General features: G+C 41.4%; 1 protein-coding gene across 4 annotated transcripts in view; it reads left to right on the forward strand.

Annotated features, from left to right (window-relative positions):
- The window catches only part of ccdc9 (coiled-coil domain containing 9), a 42,450-nt gene extending 38,972 nt beyond the window's left edge, over nucleotides 1-3,478 (forward strand). For all 4 annotated transcript variants that reach the window (XM_033631458.2, XM_033631459.2, XM_033631460.2 and 1 more), the window contains one exon: nucleotides 3,357-3,478. In XM_033631458.2, coding sequence (XP_033487349.2) covers nucleotides 3,357-3,361 — 5 coding nt within the window. In that variant the 3' untranslated portion in view covers nucleotides 3,362-3,478. The remainder of the gene's footprint in view (nucleotides 1-3,356) is intronic.
- The last annotated feature ends 19,163 nt before the right edge of the window (nucleotides 3,479-22,641 follow it).

The raw sequence follows: 22,641 nt of genomic DNA on the forward strand, positions 1-22,641 counted from the left end.
AGGCTAATTTCGCTTAGCACCCAGACTGGAAACTGGGAAACAACTAACCTGGCTCTGAAGCTCACTGATTAAAGAATATATAAAATTCTATCTATTTGTTTTATCTTTTTAAAAACGGAGGTGTTGAAATGACAAATCACGAGCCCTTTTTACACAGAGATGGTGCTAAAGAGCTCCTATGAAGTCCCCTCTTTAAACCACCTTTGCATATTTACACAGAACCAAACAGTGTTGGCATCATGTTGCTCCAGTGTGTGATTTCAGACAGCATGCCGGCATCGCAGAAGCAAAAGAGGCATGATGTGCATAATGGTTAACACAACAGTGTCGGCCTCCAGTGTGACATATAACATACGTGTCAGCAGCGTTTTATAAAGATTAACAATGGCATAACATGACAATAGCAATCATTTACTGTCTGTGTTATATGATGGCTGAGCTTGTCCTCTGCTCGGAGGGTAAGGAGCTCCTGGACCTTATTGTTTTCACGATTTTCAGACATTTTCGACCGCTGTTCTTTTTTGAGTTAGCTGCTAACTGCTGTTAGGTGGGTTGCACACAAGTGTCAGCGCAGGCAAGACAGCTTTGTTTTCCCATTCCACGACTGTTCCGTTTAAAATAATGGCAAGGCAGAATAACACCATGACATTTTCACCTTGAGCAGGAGTTGTAAAAGGGTCTACAGTTTTGTGGGGATTTGTGCTGTATTCTTTCTTGGTCCAGACCAGTGGCCTTATAAAGCTACTGGTCGTAATCAAGAAATAGTCTGGGACATAACACTCTGAGAAACAGCAGGTTTTTTTCTGTTTTTACTGGGATTGTAGCAATAAATGGAATGATGATGAAAAAATGTCTCGATACCGTTGTGGGACTGTTGATGATATCTGCAAATATATTACCTATTATTTCACTAGTATAGATACGTTCTACTATATCTTGAAAATTGGCAGGCCTCAACAACATTAACGCTTGCCTGCTGGGCAAGCTGTTTCCAGTCCTCATGCTAAGCTAAGTTAGCCAGCTTCTGGCTGTAGCTTCATGTTTAGCATACAGACCTGAGAGTGGTATTGATCTTTTCACTGGTTCATTTTCTCAAATGTCAAACATTTCCTTTGTGTCAAGAAACAATGAAAAATGTCCTTCACAAATTCACAGAGCCCAAAGATTTCAGGATTTGTGGTGACGTTAAACTGAGAAAAGCGGCAAAACTTCACATTTTAGAAACCAGAGGAAACCATTTATTTTACATTTTTTGCTTGATGTATAATTTAAACAGTTTATCTCTTGTAAGAGTTGCTGTCAGTGAATGTTAGGAGGACATTTTATGACTTCCTCGGACAGTGACAGTAGAGAGAAGATATGGAGAGGGAGAAAGAGATGGGAAACGGCAAATGTCTCCTGAGGATGTTGTAATAATTAATGAACACTTTTGATTTGACGGTTTGTATGGTAAGTATGCTCAACTGTTAAAGCTACAATATTTGCATATCGTTGTGATTTCAAAATAACTGAAGGAAGCACACACAGATGAACTATATTCTTGAATCCTTTTCATATTGTGTAGTCTGTGTAAATGCTGTATTATTGAGAGCGGCTTTGTGGAGGCACTTGTTGCTGGGCTCCTATCAGTCTCTTTCTTTCTATGAGCCATACAGTGTTCAGATTAGGCTTGTGCCGGTTTGAAAATTTTCCAACCGGTTTGATTTAAAGCCAAATATGTAACCGAACCGATATATCGAATTATATACCTAATTTTACCACTGGGGGTCGCATTTGAGCTATTTTTCCCAATAAAAGCCCATTATAGGTGTAATGTGCTTCCAATCCACTGGGTGGCGGTAATGCTGTATTAACCGCCAATACACACAAGGTTACACAAGAAGAAGAAGATGCAGAAGGACACCAAGGAACCTTCCTCCGACTCCGCTCTCTCAGTGAAGACACAGCGTTTGAGAGGGCCGAGCGAGAGGACGTTCCTGTAGTAGTTCCAGCCCCCCAAATAATACCAGGAACTTCTTCAGTGGAAACGGGTTACTAGGGCAACAAACTGAATGACTGCTGACTCCCTCGCACTTTTCCCCGCCCCAATTAAATTTGATCTCTTGCAGCAGCAGCAGCAGCAGAGCGGAGCTGCGGAGTCCCTCTGCAGCCTCTGAGACAAACTAAACAAAACACTTGTAGGCTCCTCCACTGCATTTATAAACAAACATAAACCTTATTAAGTTGTCATAATGCATGTTACAATGCAAGATAAGTCCCTTGCCACGACGCCGATGTGAAAAGCTTTGTTTTTTTGTTTGTTTTTCCCCCTCCTCCAGTGTATCAGGTTGACGTGAATTAAACCCGGTGGACCTCTTAAACCGGACCGAACCGGTTAAACCGGAAATCGGCACAAGCCTAGTTCAGATTCTGTAAAGTCATTGTGCTCCAAGTGCAGAAGCACATTGGTGGTGTTACCTTTGGGCGCTGAAATGTTTTTTCTGCAGTGTTTACATTTGATTTTTTCCTTTTGGGTGTCATCTTCACGAAAGCCAAAATGTGTCCAAAAGACTGACACAATAATTCTCTTTGGTACAAACTGCTCAAGTTGCTCAGTTGGCTCGGTGTTTGAGTTCCATTTTCCATGTTGCTTCAAGGTCGCGGACTGGGGGGCGGCGTCACGTGATCACATAGACCGTTGTATGTTTTTTCAAGGGGACAGTACATGAACACATGCAGTGGGAAAGTATTTACAGAAAAGCAAAATTACCGACATGGACAGTTTTGATTAATCTTTGCATAAATGCCCAGCCCTAGTTGTAATCATATTCTTTTTTTTATGTTTTAACTTCCACCTTAGAAAGCAGCGTGTTCTTCAACTTACACTTAAGTCTTCTCACTGTTACTGTATAGTGTAAGTGTCAACTGGCTGAGACTGTTTTCTTTGTTGCAGCACTGCATTCGTGTCCCAGAGAGTAAAATTAATGACAGGATAATGTTTAATGTATTATTGAGCATAGATTCAACAACAACATGTTGAATTTTAAGGATCAAAATGTTGGTTGTAAGTAAAAGATCAGGAAAGTGTTGGTATACATTTGGTACGTGAGCATGTTTCTCTGGCTGCTTGATTCAGTATTGATTATGAGGCGCTCGTCACTGTATGCGATTATTTTTCCCATTCGGCAGCAGAGGAGCTGAATGAGCAGAGTCACGTTAATAATGCTGCTACAGTCACAGTAAGGGACTCTCCCCCGGGGCTGCTCGCTCTGAACATGTTCACACTTTATGGTTACTGTGATTTGCTTTGGCTAAAAGCATTAAGCACAATAACACACACACGCACCACCACTTCATCTCTGTGTTTGTGTCAACAGGCTGAAGCTGCTGGGAACCAACACACACTTCTGAGGAGGATGGACAGATGAGATGGACAAAGAGCATCACACTACTCATCCCTGGAGTAACCGCCACACATTGAAATAGAAAAAAGAAGAAACCATCATGAGAAGGAGGAGGGACTGTGCATCGCCGCCATGAACCGGCCTCTCTCTTGCTGTTTGTTTTAAATCGGTGGGTCTGACCACCTCTGGGCCGCCGCCATGTTTGTCTCACTCTGTTAAGTATGAAGAGTCAAATCCCCGTCACTCACTGGTTTTCAAAATGTTATGTTGTCTTGAAGTTTTCTGCGCTGGAAAAAAAAATGACCTGAGCGTGAGCTGACTTTGTACAAAAGTCCACATGTAGAGATTTTATCACAGAAGATCATTATAGAAAAAAAAATCCTTTTTACACCCAGAACTTCAGTAACGAGCAAAGTTTTTGCTCTTTTAGATTTTTGAGTTTATGAATTAAGCCCGTCGAGCCCTGAATGAACTGATCCATCAGTGAGTTATAAGAGGTGTTTAACAATAACTTATTTTACAGCACTAACTGTTGTGGGCTGATCCAGTTTATTTTATTTTTTTGCCTGTTGATAGCACCCCTGAGCCGAGCAGGGCTGTGCAACACCAAGCCCTAACTGATCTGATATCAGTTTATAAAAAGATCTCAGATGACCAGTTTGGAGGTTCACATCTTTTTTAAACATGCGGCTTGGCTGTCTCAGGATCAGAACAGATGTGGATCATGTGTTGGTTTCATCTGGAAAATAATCACTTCATCAATGATCACATTAGTTCAACCTCTCAACAATGCCAGCTTGTTGGCTAGTGCATGTGGCGACCTTCTGTCTCGTAAACACACAAATATGGACTAAATGAACACAGTGTACGGACAGAAGGCTCCACTGTCTCTTTATCTAACGTTGAGCATAAATGAGCCGTCACAACAGCAGTCACTTCTGGGTGGACTAAAGGCAATTAATTTGAATTGTACAGACATGAAATCAGCAAACTTGTTTTTTAAAGTTATATAGTTAAACATGGTGGTCCAACTTATCTAACATTTATATACTGAGTTGTTGCTTTGCTGGTGTCTCCTAGAAACCAAATCTGCCATTACCGAACAGCAGACATGCCCGAAACTGCCACACGTATGTTTTCGGTTCACGTCACGATGACAGGACTATCACAAGTCATGCACCAAGTAGGAATTAAGTAGGCGGAACCAATGTGTTTTCATGAACAGACAGTAAACAAGCAAACCAATGAAGAAAGGAGCGTACAGTTGATATATTATGTATGATATAAATGATTTGATGCTTATAAATGATAAAATATGCACACACACACACACGTGCACACAGCAGACAGAGACAGAGCTTTACATGTGATTTCAAAAGAGCAGATGAGCAGAATCGCTCACTGACCAGCGCAGAGAAATGTGCTTATGAACAGTTGACATAACAGGATGCCTCTGCGTCTAGTGTGAACATGGCATAAAAGTCTGAGCATTTCAGTCTTATCTTAGTGAAGAAAACCATTCTAAACATCTTATTGATTAATGCATTTACCTATCAATTTGTGTAACCAACCGCTCAACCAACACACTATTTGCCGACCAGTCTCATATTTCATCTCCTCTGACTTACATTTTAGTCTGTTTTTAATCAACAGCGTTGCACACTGATGTCATCACAGTTAGTGCTGAATGACGTTAGAGCCGTCTCATCTTAGCTGCGGAAGAAAGTATTGATAACTGACATATTTAGTCATAGTTTTCATTATCGAAATTAACACTGTCCTCAACACCTGTGAACAGACGTTAATAAAGCTCCAGTGTGTAGGATTTAGGGGGAAGTATGTCTTCTTCAGTGTATGGTTACCTGAAAGTAACAATCCTGCTTTTGTTACCTTAGAATGAGCCGTTTATATCTACATAAGGGAGCAGGTCCTCGTCTGTGGAGATCGCCATGTTGCACCACCATGTTTCTAGAGTAGCCCAGAATGGACAAACCGAACACCAGGCCATTTCACACAGATCGCGCTATAGAGCTGCTACGAAGTCCCTTCTTTATGTGACATTTGCATTTTTACACAGAACGGTGACATCATGCCGCTCTAGTGTGTGATTGTAGACAGCAAGCCAGCATCACGGAAGCAAAAGTGGCACGAGGCGTGACTTGTAACACAACAGCGTTGGCCTCTAGTGTGACTTTATAAACAATAACAATGGCATAACATGCCAATAACAATCATTTACTGTCCCTGTTATCTGGCAGATGACCTCGTCCTCTGTTCAGGGGTAAGGAGCTCCCAGACTTCATTATTTTCCCAATTTTCAGACATTTTCGGTCATTGCTCTTTTTTTTTTCTTTTTTTTTTTTTTGAGTACGCTGTTAACTGCTATCAGCTACTACTTAAATCTCCCACAGTGGGTCGCATGCATAACATGACGTCCAGACATCACACCCGTCCTGCCCATGATCCCATCCTGCTGCCTGTTGTGTTTAAACAGACATTTTTTTGGCGTTGTTACCACCTCTGTGTCCCATTCCGCAATCACACCTTTTACACAGGAATATGTGGAATAACTCTGTGAAGTACCCACTTTATAGAGGCAGTGTAAAAGGGGCTGCTGGCTCTAGAAAGGATCATGGGTGTTAGAAGCCTATCTGCGAGGAGCAGCGTCAGAATTTGTCGATTTGTTTTGGAGAGGAAGAGACCTCTGTGATAATTCGTCTCCCAGTAAAAACCTCCTGAACAATCAACACATAAGAAATTCTAATAAGGAGAAGTTTCAGCTGGTTGCAATCTGCAGTCCTCACTGCTAGATTCCACTTAATCCCCCTAAATCTTACACACTGAGCCTTAAATTAATATAAAGTAGCCAGTTTTTGCCTGTTGGCTGATTAGCTAGCTTACAAGCTCCAGTGTTAGAGACTCAAACAAGACTGTTAGTGTGAGCTGCATTTGGAAACAAAGCTACATGTTCAGACTTCATGTTAACCTCCACCCTCTAAACACTCACACTGTGAACTCTATCACTTTTATGCAAACATTGTCTGCACAGTCTTTTCCAGAGTTGCTCTCTTTGTTTTATTGCAACTTTAAAGCTTCTGCTGTGAGTGATTGTGGTGTCCAATTTATGCCTGTTCACCATCTCCATAATATCCATTAGTGTTCATCATGTAGAGATGGGTCTCCACCCCCCAGCCTGCTCTGCTCTTTGGGTTTATTTTGTGGTTTTTAATGACTTAGCTGGTATATGTACAGTACTTTTTTTTTTTTCATCAGACCCACTGACTACACACCGAAGATCTCTCAGAATAGGAACCTTCAGCCCAACATGTTTACATGAGCTTCACTGCATGTAGATGATGATGTATTAAGTGTGATTTATTATATGCTTTTCATCAGAGCCGGCTGTGCAGACCTGCTGTTATGCAGTTATCAGACATTCAGTTCTTTGGCTGATGCTCTCCCCAGATAAACTTCTAGGATCAGGTGTGTTGCTTGAGGGCACTTTGAAAGAAAACACCATGTGACCTCCTCCTCCTCTAAAATCTATCAAAATACCAATGATGTACTCAGAGGCGGCGGTCCGTTTGCTGTTTTTAATTATGTCATTCTGTGTCACAATCAGACAACATTTGATATTTCCACTGATGCAGACTTTGCTGTCATTTTGTGAATTATCAGTTGGACAGAGAAATCTGTTCATATCCGTCTGGTAAGAGTTCCCCCCTCTCTCCTTAGAGGACACACTGCCTCTTTTAATTGTTTTTAAAAATCCAATATGGCTTCATGGTTTGAAAAAAACAACCTGTGTTATTGGCTTTACATTAAATATATATTTTTAAACAGCCATGTATCTTATTTGGAAATACAGACTTGTGTTGAATTACAGCGCAGTAATGTGAATGACTTCTTGAGTAAAGACCAGTTAACTCTGGAAATGAAAGTCTTCACTCATACCTCAGCAGATCAAGGGCTTTTAGTTTGCTTTGTTTTGTGCTTTGTTTTCTGCAAAGTCTTTAAATCATGCCTGTGGTCGCCTGTGGCGTTTGAGGACACTGGGATAAATGGGTTGCTTTAATCTTTTTGTGTTCTGTATCAGAGGAATAAAAATGATGCATTTGGATTGAAAGGAACTGCAATATGTACAGCTTTTAAATGGAAATGAACATTCCACAGTTGGGTGTTTGTGCAACATGTAGCCTGTGAGCGATGAAAACGTTTTGTTTTTTTTTTTGTTGTTTGTGTTTTTTGATTACGTGTAGATGTTTGTTTTTCTGAGCTTCGATGACTGATTGTAACTAAGGCAGGAGATGCTTCAATGTATATCCATTTCTACAATGTCTTCCTGTTTGATACATGAAATCGCTCTGAGAACTAACAAGGTTTGGTCTTTTTCAACACGTTCTCATCCCAACTCATCAAATACTGCCGCCCTGTCAGTGGACCTAAACATCTGAATATGGCGTGCTAGGTACCCTACTGCGTTTGTTTTGAATGTTCATAGAGGGCGTCTCAATTGACGTTTGTTACATGCATCAACTCTTTTTAAAATAAACTTCAGTTTTCATGGGAAGTGTACAGCTCGTCACAGGCATATAGTCTTCATCAGAATAAATTTACAGCGGAGGTAAAACATTTTGATTTTAGGTTAATTTCCTAAAGGCCCAGATACACCAAACCAACATCAAAGACCCAGCAGTGATGAAAGCTGACTGTTGGGTCACCTCACATCGCCTGTGTCTCATCAAAAGTTGCCAACCAGCACATAAGTTCTGCACCTGCATTAGAGGAGATAACTTACCTAGCAGGCGTCGGTAGCCTGTATTCAACACAATCCAATGTTAAATGAGCAGAGCATAATTACCGTGCACCAGTGAAATATAACACCGACCACAACGAAATGTTTGTGCTGAAGAGCTCAATGGCTAAAGAAAAATAATCTCACATTATGTAACAAGTTTTGTTTTGTTTTGGTCTCACTCCCTCCTGACTTTAGTTCTTTGTTTACTTTCCTCACTTCCCGTGCACTGAGCCGAACTGCCAAACAGTGCAATTTTATTCACCGTTGGGGTCTGCCATCTCAGACGTCGATTCAACATGCTGAATCAGCAAAAAAAAAAAGCGACGAAAAGATGACTGACGGCTTGGTATGTCAAAGCCTTTATGTTTAGGCAACCAGAACACTTGGTTAGTTTTAGAAAAAAAAACATGTCATGGTTTGGCCTAAAATAAGTGTGTGTCTTACTAACGTGATGGCACCTGATGTGACATATATTACCCGTGTAGTGTGCTACACATATTATCACACTACCTTGTCATCAAAATAACTCCACTGACTTCTGGTTTCACACAGGAAACAAACAGTGGACTCCCGGGTGAAAGTCCTTTGTTTGTTTGACCCACCTCTCCTCCCGGCTACCTCATATGGACTTTCTCTTTGTTCATATTGCGGTACTAACCGGCAGCGTCAGAAATAGCTGCCCCGGTACCATACCGCTGCAAAAGGTGCCTATGTGCGTCGATATCTGACGCAGAGATCACTGACACAATGGCAGTATTTGACAAGTTGGGAGAGAGAACAGGCTGTGTTTTTGGAGTGGAAGTGTGCAGCTGTTTTCATTAAGATTATCAGGACTAGCATGAATCCAAAATTGTAGCTTTTTAATGTTGTCAAAGCCATCAATGAAATACGTGTTCCCCATCAGCTCACAGGGAAAAACAGCCCTGATGTTTGTAAAGCACACTGTTGCTTTATCAGTTTTTTGTTTCTCTCATTTAGCCAATAAATGTTTTTCTCTGACATCTGGAGTCAGGTCTGATTCTTCTGCGGGTGTGAGAGCAGTGGTGGACTCAGGCCGTCTGAGGGGCAGCGCTGATAAATAGAACCAGGGCACCAGGTGCATGCAGCGGGGCACCAGCACGTAGAAAGTTTGCTAGCACGAAGGCCACTGCATCATGCTTCACCACTGGAAGGGCACTTACACTGCATTCTTTTAACACAGGGCACCAGCATGTGAGACATACAAGTAATATTCAGTGTCACGTTGAAGGCATTCATTTAAGCGATAGCGTGCAGTCATGTTGGATTAAAAAACGCCCGATGCAGATGATTGCATCCACTGAAATATGTGTGCTGATGAGCTCCCTGCTCTTCTATGCTTCCACCACAGAGATAAATTCACGTCCCACTCACCAGGCAGCGTGGCAGTATAAAACCATTCTGCCTCGTGCACATATTGAATACCCAGAGTGCCTTGTTGTTGTGTTCGAATCCTGTCTGTTGCATGATTTTGACCTTGCAGGCTGCTGCAGGACAGGAAGAAGAATGGCCCCATCGCTCTTCTTTCCATCCCCTGTTAACAGCACCCAATGCACAGCCTACATTTTATGGCTGCAGCCGGTGACTCATCTGTGTAGGGAAAGCTGTTTTTTTTAGTGGTTTCAGTGTCTGTTTATGAGCTCTCGTGACCCACTGCTGTGCAGATTTTGCAGGCTGGAGGAGAAAATCAGAGATGGTGATAATTTGTGGATGAAGACTGCATCTCTCCCATCTTCTGCTGCGGGACGTTTCTCTCAAACTATGACCCAATCGTTGGGTGTTGCGTACTTTCAGCCCCTCCTCGTCTGAAGCTGCGTCAAGTGAGAGACAAACAGGCGGAGCGGTGCCGGAAACGCGGCGAAATTACCTTCAAAATAAGAGTAGTCCCTCCATTTTTAATCACAAAATAAAGGTCCCTTCACTTTACTTTCATCCAGAGGTGGAAGAAGCTCTCAGATCCTGTACTTGAGCAAAAGCAACAATACTACAGTGTAAAATTACTCTTAAGTGTTTTCTTCTCTCTCAAGTAAATGTACAAGAGAATTAGCATCAAAATAAAGACCCATAATTACAGTCTATCACATTATCGATGCATCAATATGTTCGTCACTCATTTTAAATACAATATGGGAATTCTCCCTGGGGATCAATAAAGTTTTATCTTAATCTATAATATCACTAATAAGAATGTAACCAAAGCTATCAACTGAACGTAGTGGAGTAAGAAGTACAATATTTGCTTCTGAGATACAATGTAGTAGAGGGTATAAAGTAGCGGTAATTTGGAATACTCGAGTAGTGTAAGTAATTCAATTTTGTATTAAAGTACAGATCATTAAATGTCATCAGTAGTGCCCTTTTCATGTCTGTTGACAGATTTGTTTACTCCCCAGGTTTAGTTGCTGATCTTAATTTTCAAAAAATTTGACACGTTGCAAAAACCTGTTCCTCTCAAACTTGTAGGCTACTGTCTGTCAGATTAGCATACTGGATATTATCACTGTAAGTCAATTGAGCTCCGATTGAGTCATTAATTCACTCATTAATCCTGAGAAACAAACCTGGCCATTCACATTTAAATGTTTACATGTTTACGTCTGTTTTGGATTTGATGTAGCATTATTTTGCACATTGTGCCCAGTTCTCACATTGGTCATATTTTGCTCTCATAAAGCAAATAATAATCCTGTAGTCTACTGGGTTTAGGCATAACTGAATTATTTCAAATCGGTTTAAGATTCCAGTATTGGGTTACAGGCAGGTGATAACTAAATATGACCACTAGGGTGAAGTCAGGTAATTTGGGACATCAGGTAACATGGTGCCATTAAAACATGACTTATGCTGTTGTGTGCCACCCAGTAATATTACAAACCTCTATAGTGATTTACAGCTGGCAGCAGTTAGCTCCACGAAGAATAAAAGTCCACAAATTAGTTAATGATTTAATAACCTAATAACTGAACTGATAAATGGATTTAATGGATTTAACCATTTTTTAAAAAAATCAAACATACATGACTGTCCCATGTTACTTGAACATATTATCTGAGGGGCAGCATTGTGGTGCACTGGTTAGCGCTGTCACCTCATAGTAAGAGGGTTCCAGGTACAAACCCACCAGCCATCTGTGGCCCTTCTGAGTGGGTTTTGCATGTTCTCCCTGTGTCAGCATTCCTCCGGGTACTCCATCTTCCTCCCACAGTCCAAAGACTCTAAAATTGTCCATAAATGTGAATGTGAGTGTGAATGGTTGTCTGTCTCTACGTGTCAGCCCTGTGATAGTCTGGTGACTTGTCCAGGATGTACCCCGCCTCTAGCCCAGTGTCAGCTGGGACAGGCTCCAGTCCCCTGCGACCCTTAACAGGATAAGCGGATACGGATAATGAATGAATAAATGTCATCAGAGTGGGGTAGGGGTTCTTGATGTGTTTGAACCTCCCAAGTTTCTAAAGTATTTTACTTAGCAACATATTTTCTTAGTAGAAATTTAGCAGAGATACATAACAAGTTCCATAAGTGACACTTCAGGTAGTCCTCAGTGTTTTAGGTGGTTCTTGTGGTAATCTACCAAAAAGTATACCCTACTATTAAAATATCAGTTATTATCATTTTTACATAAATAATTGATTTCTTTCTTTTGATTTCTTTTTTAATCTTTTTTACTTTTTTAATCAATAGTTAGGTCTCTGTCTTTGAGCAGCTGCAGCACCTGAACACCCCTCTCTACTTGATGGTCGTTACTGTTTTGTGATTTTGCAGTCACACCTTGTCTTATTTTGAAAAGTCCTACCGGAAACAGCCTCTGTGAACATGGTGAGCTTGACAGCGGTCCCATCCAGCTGATGCCAGAGACAGCCTCCTTGAGTTCAGTTTGCCCGGTGCGCACTGAGGACTCAGAGGGGTCAGAGAGGCTCATCGTCCTGCGGACACGGCAGCGGAGGAGGCTGCGGGACCCGAGCAGCTGCCCTGCGGTTTACAGCGCGTCCTAAACCCGGATCGGAGGAGAGGAGAGCCGTGGAGGGGAGAGGGGGGCATCTGGCTCTGCTGTCCGGACTCAAATGAACACACAACACTCCGCAGAGGAGAAATCGTCGGATAAGGTTTTAGTGGTAATACCAAGATGAGAGCGGCCGGCAGGCAAGTCACTGTGACCGCGGAGAAGCTGAACGGGGACATGAAGCGGAGGCCGAGCTATCCCGGCGAGCTGCGGGCCAAACACGCCAACATGTCAACTAAGATTTGGGTGAAAGTAGCGATGGCGATCGCCTATTTCCTCTGCGTGTCCGTGGCTGCGTTCATCCTGGTGATCTATTATGTGTTTTTCTGGACACCGGACACGCAGAACAGCACCAACGGCACCGAGGCACCGAACCGCACCGACTGCTTGTCAGGATGACTATACTGCACGCACGCACGCACGAACACATCTACACACATTACGTAGGTGACTGCACACACCTGACATGCGGCTGCAGCGGGGACGGATGGGAGCGCACAGAGAGACATGACTGCATCCAGAGTTTGGGATGCTGACTGAGGACCTGAGGGAGGACAGAGGGGGCACGCGCTGCCGGGATGCATCAGTGTTCCGCATGCAGGATGCAGGTGGGGAGGGGGTGCTTGTTGTTTTTGTTGCCAGCTTTACCCAAACACCTAGTCCTGAGGGGGTTTATATGTTTTAGCATGTTCTTGTCACCAGACCTGGAGGACATGTTTGCTTCCCCGGCCAGTAAGAGTCTTAAAACCTCCATAAAGGGTTTTTCTGTTCTTGATTCACTGTTGGGATGTTTCACTGTGTGAGGGATAAAATGGTGGTTCTTCTGAAAGTCATACATACATCCTGTAACTCATGGGCGGATTATGAGACAGTAGGCCCCTGGGCACAGAAATGTAAAAGGCCCCCCAGACTGAAAGAGACTCTTTAAATGCTGCTGTTGGTTCAAAAACTGCAGCTGAACTTTAGTGTTTAGTTCATGCTGGAGATGAAGAGACACTGTCTGACTCCTGACCTCTGCACAGATATTACACTGAACACCACAGCATGCCGTGCACAGTGCTGCAGGAAACTGTCATAGAAAGCTTTAGATGCAGGGGCCGCTTTCATAAAGCGGAGCTGCTCTCCTGTCAAACTGATTTACATGACTAATGTTGCTGTATGGGGATGAAAATTTCGAGCCAGCAGAGCTGCGACATGAATTGATTAGCCAATCGTCAAACCTTTAAACATTGTATTTGACTCTAAATCTTTTGATTTTGGACTGTTGGTTGGATAAAACAAGTCATTTTTAAGATGTAACCTTGGCTCTGGGAACTAATAAATAATAGTTGATGATTATTATAATAATTAGATGCAGCCCTAAGCCTCAGTATGGAGTGCAGCTGTAATATGAAGCCAAAACAAAATCTAAATACAAAAACAAATATATTTATTTTTAATTCTGCACATTCTTCATCTTTGTCAAACCCTGATGCCTACATTACCTACAATGCAACTTGACCGCTGACAGTTCAGCAAGGGATTTGGATGTGTTATACTAGTATAGTGGCTAATGTGGCCTGCAGCAGAGATGAGGAGCGGGCTACAGAGGTCTCATTTCTCTCTAACTACACATACAGATTTTTTCTGTCAAACCTCTAGTCTTCAGCTCCAACCATCACTGACTTGAGTAACATCACGTGGGGCAATTTTGTGCAGCTAACCTCTGGAGACACGAGTTTATACAACTTTTTTACATATGCAGCTGTACTCCCCAGCACCTGTAAACACACCTTGATGTGTAAAATCATTGGAATTCTCCTTTAATATTAATTTATTTCAAACATACCCCTTTTCCACCAACATGGAACTGGTTCTGCTCCAGTTCCTGACACCTAATATTGAACCGTTTGGGGCATTGCAACAAAAATGAATTGGTTTGGAACCCGAAAAGTTGGTTTCCGGCTGAAACCAAAAAATAGCAAGTTTTCCTTGATCTGCAGTGCAAACTGTGAGTACATCTGTGGGCGTGTCATATTCTACAGGATGGAAAGAGAGGATGAAGAAGGCAACAATGGAGAAGTAAAGTGAGAAATCAGCAGAGAAAAGAGCAGGCAGTGGTCTCATTATTAGTTGGTTCGTTCTTGTTTTTGGATAAAAGCAAATATCTGGAATAACAGAACAAAATTTCACAGTTACCAATGCGATCCCCATCCTGCTACTGCTGTTTCCTTCTGTTGTGCATTGTGCAACGACCTCTGTCGATGACACATCATTGATTACAATTGTTCTAATGGAAACTGGTGGAAGCACTGGGCGACCTCTAGCTCACCTGGTAGAGTGTGCGCCCCATGTGGACTGACTCCTTTGCAGCAGCCCAGGTTCAACTCAACCTGCGGCCCCTCCCTGTGCATCCTCGGCTGCACCATCATTAAAAGGCAAAGATGCCCACAAATAAAAATCTTAAACTGGTGGAAACACTGTTTTTTTGTAGATAGCACAAAGGTTCCAAGAATCCTGAACAGAACTGGTTCAAGAACCAGAGCTGATTTTGTGGAAAAGGGGTAACAGAGACTCTGGACCTGTGCCCAGTGGGCCCACTCAGTAATCCATCCATGCTTTAACTCGTTCACTTTACAGTGATTTCAAAATATAATTTCTGCCTCCTTAAGAAACCCAGTCGATGTCTGCTGGATCCCCCACAAGAACCCCTTAATACACTTAAGACCTCCCCCCAAGAGCCCCTTATTCCCCCCTAAAAATCTTGAATTCCCTGAGTAACATCCCCCTCAAAAACTATTCCACCCTCTCAAGCACTTAAGAGAACCCTTAAGAACACCCTTATGAAGGTCTATAGCCATTGCAACTCCTCAAGAACTCTTGAACTCCTAGATAAATCATGCAACCCCGCTGAAGAACCCCTTATAACCCCAAAGATCCTACTGCACCCCCTTAAAAATCCCCTCAACATCTCACTTCAAGAACCACTGAGACCCCTCAAGGACGTCCCCCATGAGATCCATCGCTCTGCACTAATGGAGACTTGTTTTTTAAAGATATGCCTATAGAAGAATGATTGACTCTTCTCTCTTTTTTTCTTTGTTTCCACAGCAGGATGCTGTTTTTATTCAGGTATCTAGAGGAACTTAAAGCGATACTGTACTGTAGCAGAAGTAGCCTAAATTGTGATCTCTGGTAGCTCGTAGCTGTATGAAATGCAAGGCGATCACTCAGTATACTCTCAGTAGTTGCAGCAATTTAACCTTTTTAGAGCAACTTTTGTCTTGCAGCGCCTCACAGAATGAGCATAAATATTCAATGCAACGTCACGTTTGTACCTCTTCTCGATGACACGGTTTGTTCACCTCACTTCCTGTTCATAATTTAGGCTACAGTCCCTTAATCTACTAGACTGTTTTATTTACGATGTAGCCTTGAGAATTTATTGTTATGATATGATAAACTATGCATTTATTCCAGCGTGGGTGTGTCGTCATTCTGACTGCCGTTGAGGCGGTGTGTCATTCTGCACTGAAATAACAGACGGACATTTCATTAAAGGGCCAAGCTGATGTCAGCTTTAGTTATTTTGCGGATTACAGTTTTTCATAGCCTTCCTGTCCAGTGAAAACCATGTACCTCCAAAGCTTGCCAAGTGTTGACTTTATAGAGATACGTGGCTCTCAGAGGACAGCCAGGCTATAAACACATGATGATTTTATAGAATATGATGCTTTGCTGTAGATTAAACTATCCAACAATATATAAGAGTTAAAATGAGCACAACCATAAACATCTACAGCAGTGAAATAAACATACACATGAATGCAGCAGTAATATTAATTCACAAACATCAGATAGAATAGGAAAACACTGACAGGGAACATTTAAATGCACATTGAGTACTTTTACTTCTTATATACATTTTGCTGATAATATTTACTCACTTTAAGGTTTTGAATGCAGGCTTTTCCTTGTAGTGGAGTATTTTCAGTACTTCAGTTGTATTAGTACATTTACTTGAGTAAAGGATATAAATACCTCCTCCACCACTGCCTCTGTGACCTTTTCTGACAGCCACTAATTGTTTCTGTTTTGCCTGGTTTCCACCAAGTAGTCTGGTTCAGTTCAGTTCAGTTTGGTACACATTAGGTCTTTCCATTGTGAAAGGTTGTGGATTGTACCGATAGAACTGTCCCCATTTGTGTCACCTCTCTGTCGGGGTGCCTAACACACTGATGCGGTACTTAAAGGCTGAGTTAACCCTTCAGTCAATTGGTGAATAGAGAACTGTCACTTTAGGGTGACAGTTCTCTATTTAAGGGTGAGCTGTGGCTGGTTTTGAAGCTTATGTGACCCCTGTTCATACTGTGGCAACATTTTTTTATACTTTAGTAAACTATAACTATAACATGAAAAGATGTTTTGTGCCTTTTCATCTTTACTAGTTTACAGTTAGCCCCTTTAGACTGAGAAAAATATATTTTAATTCACTATGCCGACTGCTGGCAGCCACCAACACTTTAAAGAGGAACATTTTCATGCATGTTACTCAATGCATGAGTTGACGACACGAATTGAACACACCTTAAGTGTCAATATGACAACTTTGCCCATTCCATTTGTTTTCATCGTCTCTCATGAATGACTTATGCTGTAGTAATGATTGGCTCCTCAAGCATTTAAAAACTAAATTTGAATTTCAACCAGTTTATGTGAACTGCGAATAATCTGTTTCTTCTCTTGGAGAAAACAAACGTGTTGGAACATTGTTCTGGTGCGCTCTGGCAGCACTACACCACTGCCCTTGCTCGACAAGGATTCAATGCACAAACCCACTATTTTTAAGTATACCATCAAGAGAGACTCTCACTCCAGCCTGTTCTTTTTTGTTCTGAAATGTCTGTGTGCAAACCCATTCTGTGGATGATAAACGAGGTGCAGACGTTCCTCTATATCACTGGCGAAGAGGAAATACAGCAAGAGCTGGACAGAGCATTGAGTACGAGTAACAACAAACTCATCCACATTTAAGAGTACTGTCTGTGGTGGAAACATGTACGTAAGGGTTACGTATGGTTCTAAAGGTACTATACCAAGAGTTTTTGGTGGAAATGGGGCTTTAAATTCGCTAAATGACACCAGGAAATAATAACACCGCTGCTTGGCCTTTTCCTCAACCCTCCAAATTACCTTACCTTCCTCATGTTTGTTGAATTATTATGGAAACCTGAGGAGTGTTTGTGAAGACCTCTTCACAGTATAGTAACAAGGAGAAGGAAGTCACATATCCTTTTTAATATGCAGTGATTTTTACCTTTTAGATTCTGACTGTCTGCAGCTAATCTGGCAAACTACTGGACCAATCAGCCTTATATTTTTTGTGTAGGTTGATGTCTGTGTGCTCAAGGACCTCTTGTTGTTGTAGTGATTCACAATTGTTAAAAAAAAAAAAAAAGTTTTATTTACTGTTTTGTATCGTCATCGACTGCTGACACCTCACTCCTCTTAACCGGCCGGTAAAGGGGTTTTCCAGTCATCGTCTTGACTGAAACAACAACTCTTACCCTTTGTTGCAGGACACATTTTGGCTTTGGTTGAGGCTCAAAAACTGTCATCTACAGAAAAAATTCCATCAGCAGATTAATCCCATACGTTAGGATCCACTAAAGTTAGGCACATTATGAGATGAATTCATTCTGTTTTTCTTATCTTTGCCACCATACCACCCTTTTGCCTGCCAGATTTTGTAGACTCGCAGATTTGGTTGATTTGGTCATTTTTCCTTGATAATTATGCTTCTACCGTAAGTAAGTCAGCAGACTACGTACTTAAATGTTAAATTTCTTTTTCTGTCTGTTTTATTGTGTTTATTGTTGTTATTTATGTTATTGTTGTGCTGTAGCTGACAAACAACGTTAATACTGTTAAAAGTCCAGCTATGAAAGACATGGATCAAAGATTTTTTGCTGTGTTTTAGTTATTAAAAATACATTCATCCTCATAATTATATTGTATCTATATTTCACATACAGTGCCTGATAGCAGGAAAACTCGATCTGCTCTGTGCAACGCACCAAGGCTCCTTCAAAAATAGACGAGGCGTGTATTTTTTATCAGTTTCTGCTATGCTTTCGGGACGCCTTTGCTGAAATGGCGAGAATTGTCTCGAGTGGCCATGATCAGCTGCTTGGCCGCGTGGCGGAGATCTGAACTCTACTGAGTGCGGTTTTCTAGTTGATTCTGTTGCCAGTCTCATATTAACTTTCACCATCCAGCATCTCAAACTCTTTGTGTCTTTGTGCCAGATGATCACCTCTCCCTCCAAACACATGTTTATGTCTCATTAGGACTGATCAGTATTTAAGTATTATCTATTGATAATGCTGTTGTTTAGAATAATGATTTTTTTTTTTTAAATTACTTTTGTTAATATAATGTTTTTTAGCCCTGGTGGTTTATAAAGGACATCTGTATGAGCAGGAGTAATGGTAATACCACAAAATCTTTTTCAATGATCATTTGTTCACCTGAAGACAGAAACTCTTCTAATCTGCATCTGGATCAATAGAGTGCCCCATGAATGAATCCTAAACCCACAAATGAGTTAGCATTTCTGCTCTCCTGGTTCCCTTGTCTTCAAGTCTATATGGGTTTTTGGTCAGATGTCTGAAATAAGGTCTGTGGTTAACACAAGCTAAAGAAACTTTAAGGTTTTGTTCTACAACATGAAATACTCCAGTAAATACCCCACTCATGAACTCTGAAGCTTTTATATGTCTTAATTAAACGATTGGTAACAAGTGGCTAAATGAGCCTGCAGAACATCATCACCCTCCAAACCGCTTTGTGATCTTGATCAGGTGGTGATGTTTGGTCATGCCTCTGTAGTGTAATTTGTTTATAACCTAAAGTTAGCTTTTTACTTGTGACGATTGCATTTAGGCTTCAATAATCATAAAAGTGATGTTCATTTGTGAAGATTATCTTGCTGAACAAAATCTGTAAGTATCACAACTGTTTGTTTGCCGCACAGCTTATCTTCAGCAATAATCCAAAATCCAGTGGAAAAACCTGGCAGGCTTTTTGATGAGGAAACCAGTGCGGTGCTTACGTTTCCGTCGGCCTAAAGAAAAGTGTCATCCCTGCGGCACTCTACAGCAGCAGCATTGAGTTTGACACTACCTGCAGCCTGGTCTCATGTTTCAGTAATTGTTGTTGGATGGGAAGCTGGTGAGGGATCATGTCCATGTTGTCACCTCAGGGATGATTCAGAATTTTGTGATGATGTTCATCTTCTGTTAACAAACAAACAAACTTAAGAAAAAAACAACACATCCCTGTTGGACATAGAAACATTTTATAACGTCCCACAAAGAAATCATTGAATAGAATTTTTGAATACTTTATATTACAATGTTGTTTAAGGTATCCTTGATTGTAAAGGCACAGACACACCGAACTGTCATCAAAGAACCAGTGGTGACAAAGGTACTCTGTTGGGTCTCCTCATGTCGCCTTGTACACATCGCAACGACTACAGCCAAAGGCCAACTGTTACGTACATTCCTGTTAAGTCTGTATTTGTCATTCAAAAAGGGAAATCAAAAGACAGACAGGACGGCTTAAAAAACAGTTAGCACATTCACAACACAACCTCATGTTGAAAGAACAAATGAATTACTGTGCACTAGAGAACAATAACACAAACAAAGAGGAAATAAAGAACTCAGTGGCAAAAAAACATAATCTTGGGGCACCCAGTAGCTCACCTAGTACCCCACGTGCAAAGACCTTGTCCTTGCTGCAGCAGCCACGGGTTCAATTCCAGCCCATGGCCCGTTCCTGCATGCTGTTCCCCTCCCTCTCCCCCTCTCACCCTGCCAATAAAAAAAAGCAAAAATCAGTCAAGTAGGACTTCTCGTCTTGTCTGAGTACACATGCAGAAGAGAAAATGAAATTTCTGACCAAGAACGTCTGACTCCACCTCGATAGGTGGTGCTGTGTCCTTTTTAATATAGTGTGTATTGAACTAGTTCCGGTTCTTGTTCAGAAACATTTTTAAATAAATCCGCGTTTCGCGTCTTCCGACCATCCATAAACCTCAAAATGTTTAGCTCCTTTAGCTGTCGGAGCATGAATGTAGTTTCCTTGTCCGTCCAGAAGTGCGTCTTCTGCTTCTCAGTCACCATGGTGTTTGTTTGCGTGTTTATCCGGGAGTTACTGCACTGCTGCTACGTCATCTCCTTCTTCTTCTGGGTGAAAACCCGCGAAAGAAAAAGTGGTGCATACGCAGAATGCTGAGTCCAACTCCAGTCAGACTAAGTGGATACATGCAGCAACAGTTTGATTTTCAATCGAATTATCTAGGTGTGTTAGTTGAGCTACGGATAGTCCAATTTCAGTCAGACTAAGCTGTTTACATGCATTTAAAAGTCGGACTAAGCTCTCAAGCAGCATGTAAACATACTGACTGTGTCATGACTTTAGCTGTTTCTCTTCTCGTGTGCTGAGCTGAACTGCCTATCAGAGTGATTTCATACGCTAACAGACTCCAACATTGATTCAACATGCTGAAGGGCTGATTGACTGGTTGATGGATTTAACAGTTTCATTGGGTTTGCCAACATTAAAGTGTGATTACTCCTCTGGTTTTGCAGGAATGATCCAAGTATAAATAAAAGGGAACGCAGTGGTGGAAGATGCACTCAAATCTTTTATTGAAGTAAAAGTACTAATACTACAATTTAAAAAATACTCTGTAAAAGGCCTGCATTAAAAATCTTATTCAAGTAAAAGTACATAATCATGCAGAATGGCCCATTTCAGAATAATATGTATGACATTATTGGATTATAATTAATGATACATTAATGTGTTTATCACTTTGATGTTGCAGCTGGTAAAGGTGGAGCTCATTTGTATTATTTTATATAGTGCTGGGTATCTTAACCTATAATAATATATTATAATTTGTGAATTGATTTATATTTTTATTGCTAATCTGAATCTGCAAAGTTACTAAAGCTGTAAAAAATAAATGCAAGTAAAAAGTACCATATTTCTTACAAATCAAATTTATAGAGCAAATTAAAGAAAATGTGAGGCGCTGACCATTTTAAGATAAATGATTAAAACAAAAATCTGTAATAGCAACAGACAAAGTTGAAACCATTTCATAGTTATTAATTCTTAAAGGGACTTAGAGGCACACACACACACACTGCCCCCTCAGAGAGAGTTTACTCGATGTATTATTTGTAATAGCACAGCACAAACAGTCACTGTGCCTCCTTCAATCAATAATTAAATCACCAGCTGAAGTTGTCAGCAGTCGTTCTTCCTCCTGAAGACGAGTCTTGTATGACTCAGCAGCGCTGGCCGTCCCGTCCGGCCTGCAGCAACAAACACTCTGCTGCAGCATGAACCTTGTTCACACCTCTCCATCAGTCACAGGATTCACTGTTTCTTCCTGTTCTCTTCCTCTCTCTCTGTCTGTCACTCTAAAATGAGCCATATGGGACGAATGGGAGAAGTTTTTCAATGAAACCTTGAACCTTGAATAAAAAAAAATCCAGCAGTGGAAAGCAACTAAGCGCATGTGCACCTAGCACATGACACCTCCTCTCTCACCACCACTCTCTTATGCTCGCCACGTACACTTCACTTCATCATACCCATCAAAGCTCTAGTCAGTCCCTCTAGGATTTCACAATGTTAAGATCTCAATAGTTAATGCAAATTCAGCCGGTCCCCAAGAATTCTGCGTCATCTTATAATTTTGTCCAATCACCACAACTGTACCGCAAATTTGACTATTTAAAAGACGCAAAATTTCCTTTCATTGTAGAGCTGCATTATGCCACCTCACTGTTCAATATAAGAAGTACAATTGCAAAATTGGAGAGAGAGTTGTCCCCTTTAAGACTATGAGATAGTAACAGTGCTGAAACAACGTCTGTGTAAAAGGGGCAGCTGGCATCACCAGGAGATTTACAAAGTAGCTGTAGCAGTTAGCAGCTAACTCAAAGAAGAAGAATAGCGGCTGAAAATGTCTGAAAAGTGGGAAAACAATCATGTCCAGGAGCTCCTCACCCTCCGAACAGAGGAGGATCAGCCCCCATATAACAGGGACAGTAAATGATTGTTATTGGCAAGTTTTGCCATTGTTATTGTTTATAAAGTGCTGCCGACGCGTGTGATATGTGTCACATTAGAGGCTGATGCAACTGTGTTATATGTCACACCCGTCCTGCATCTTTTGCTGCCACAATGCCAGCGTGCTGTATAAAATCATTCACTGGAACAGGATGATGCCACCATTGTTTGGTTCTGTGTAAAAATGCTAAGGCAGCGTAAAAAGGGACTTTATAGTGCGATTTCTGTGTAAAAAAAGGGCATCCCATATTTTTCAAGAAAGCTACCATGGCCACAACAATCTAAAATCAACCTGGGAAATCCTG

Source organism: Epinephelus lanceolatus, chromosome 4, assembly GCF_041903045.1.
Source record: "Epinephelus lanceolatus isolate andai-2023 chromosome 4, ASM4190304v1, whole genome shotgun sequence".
NCBI lineage: Eukaryota > Metazoa > Chordata > Actinopteri > Perciformes > Serranidae > Epinephelus > Epinephelus lanceolatus.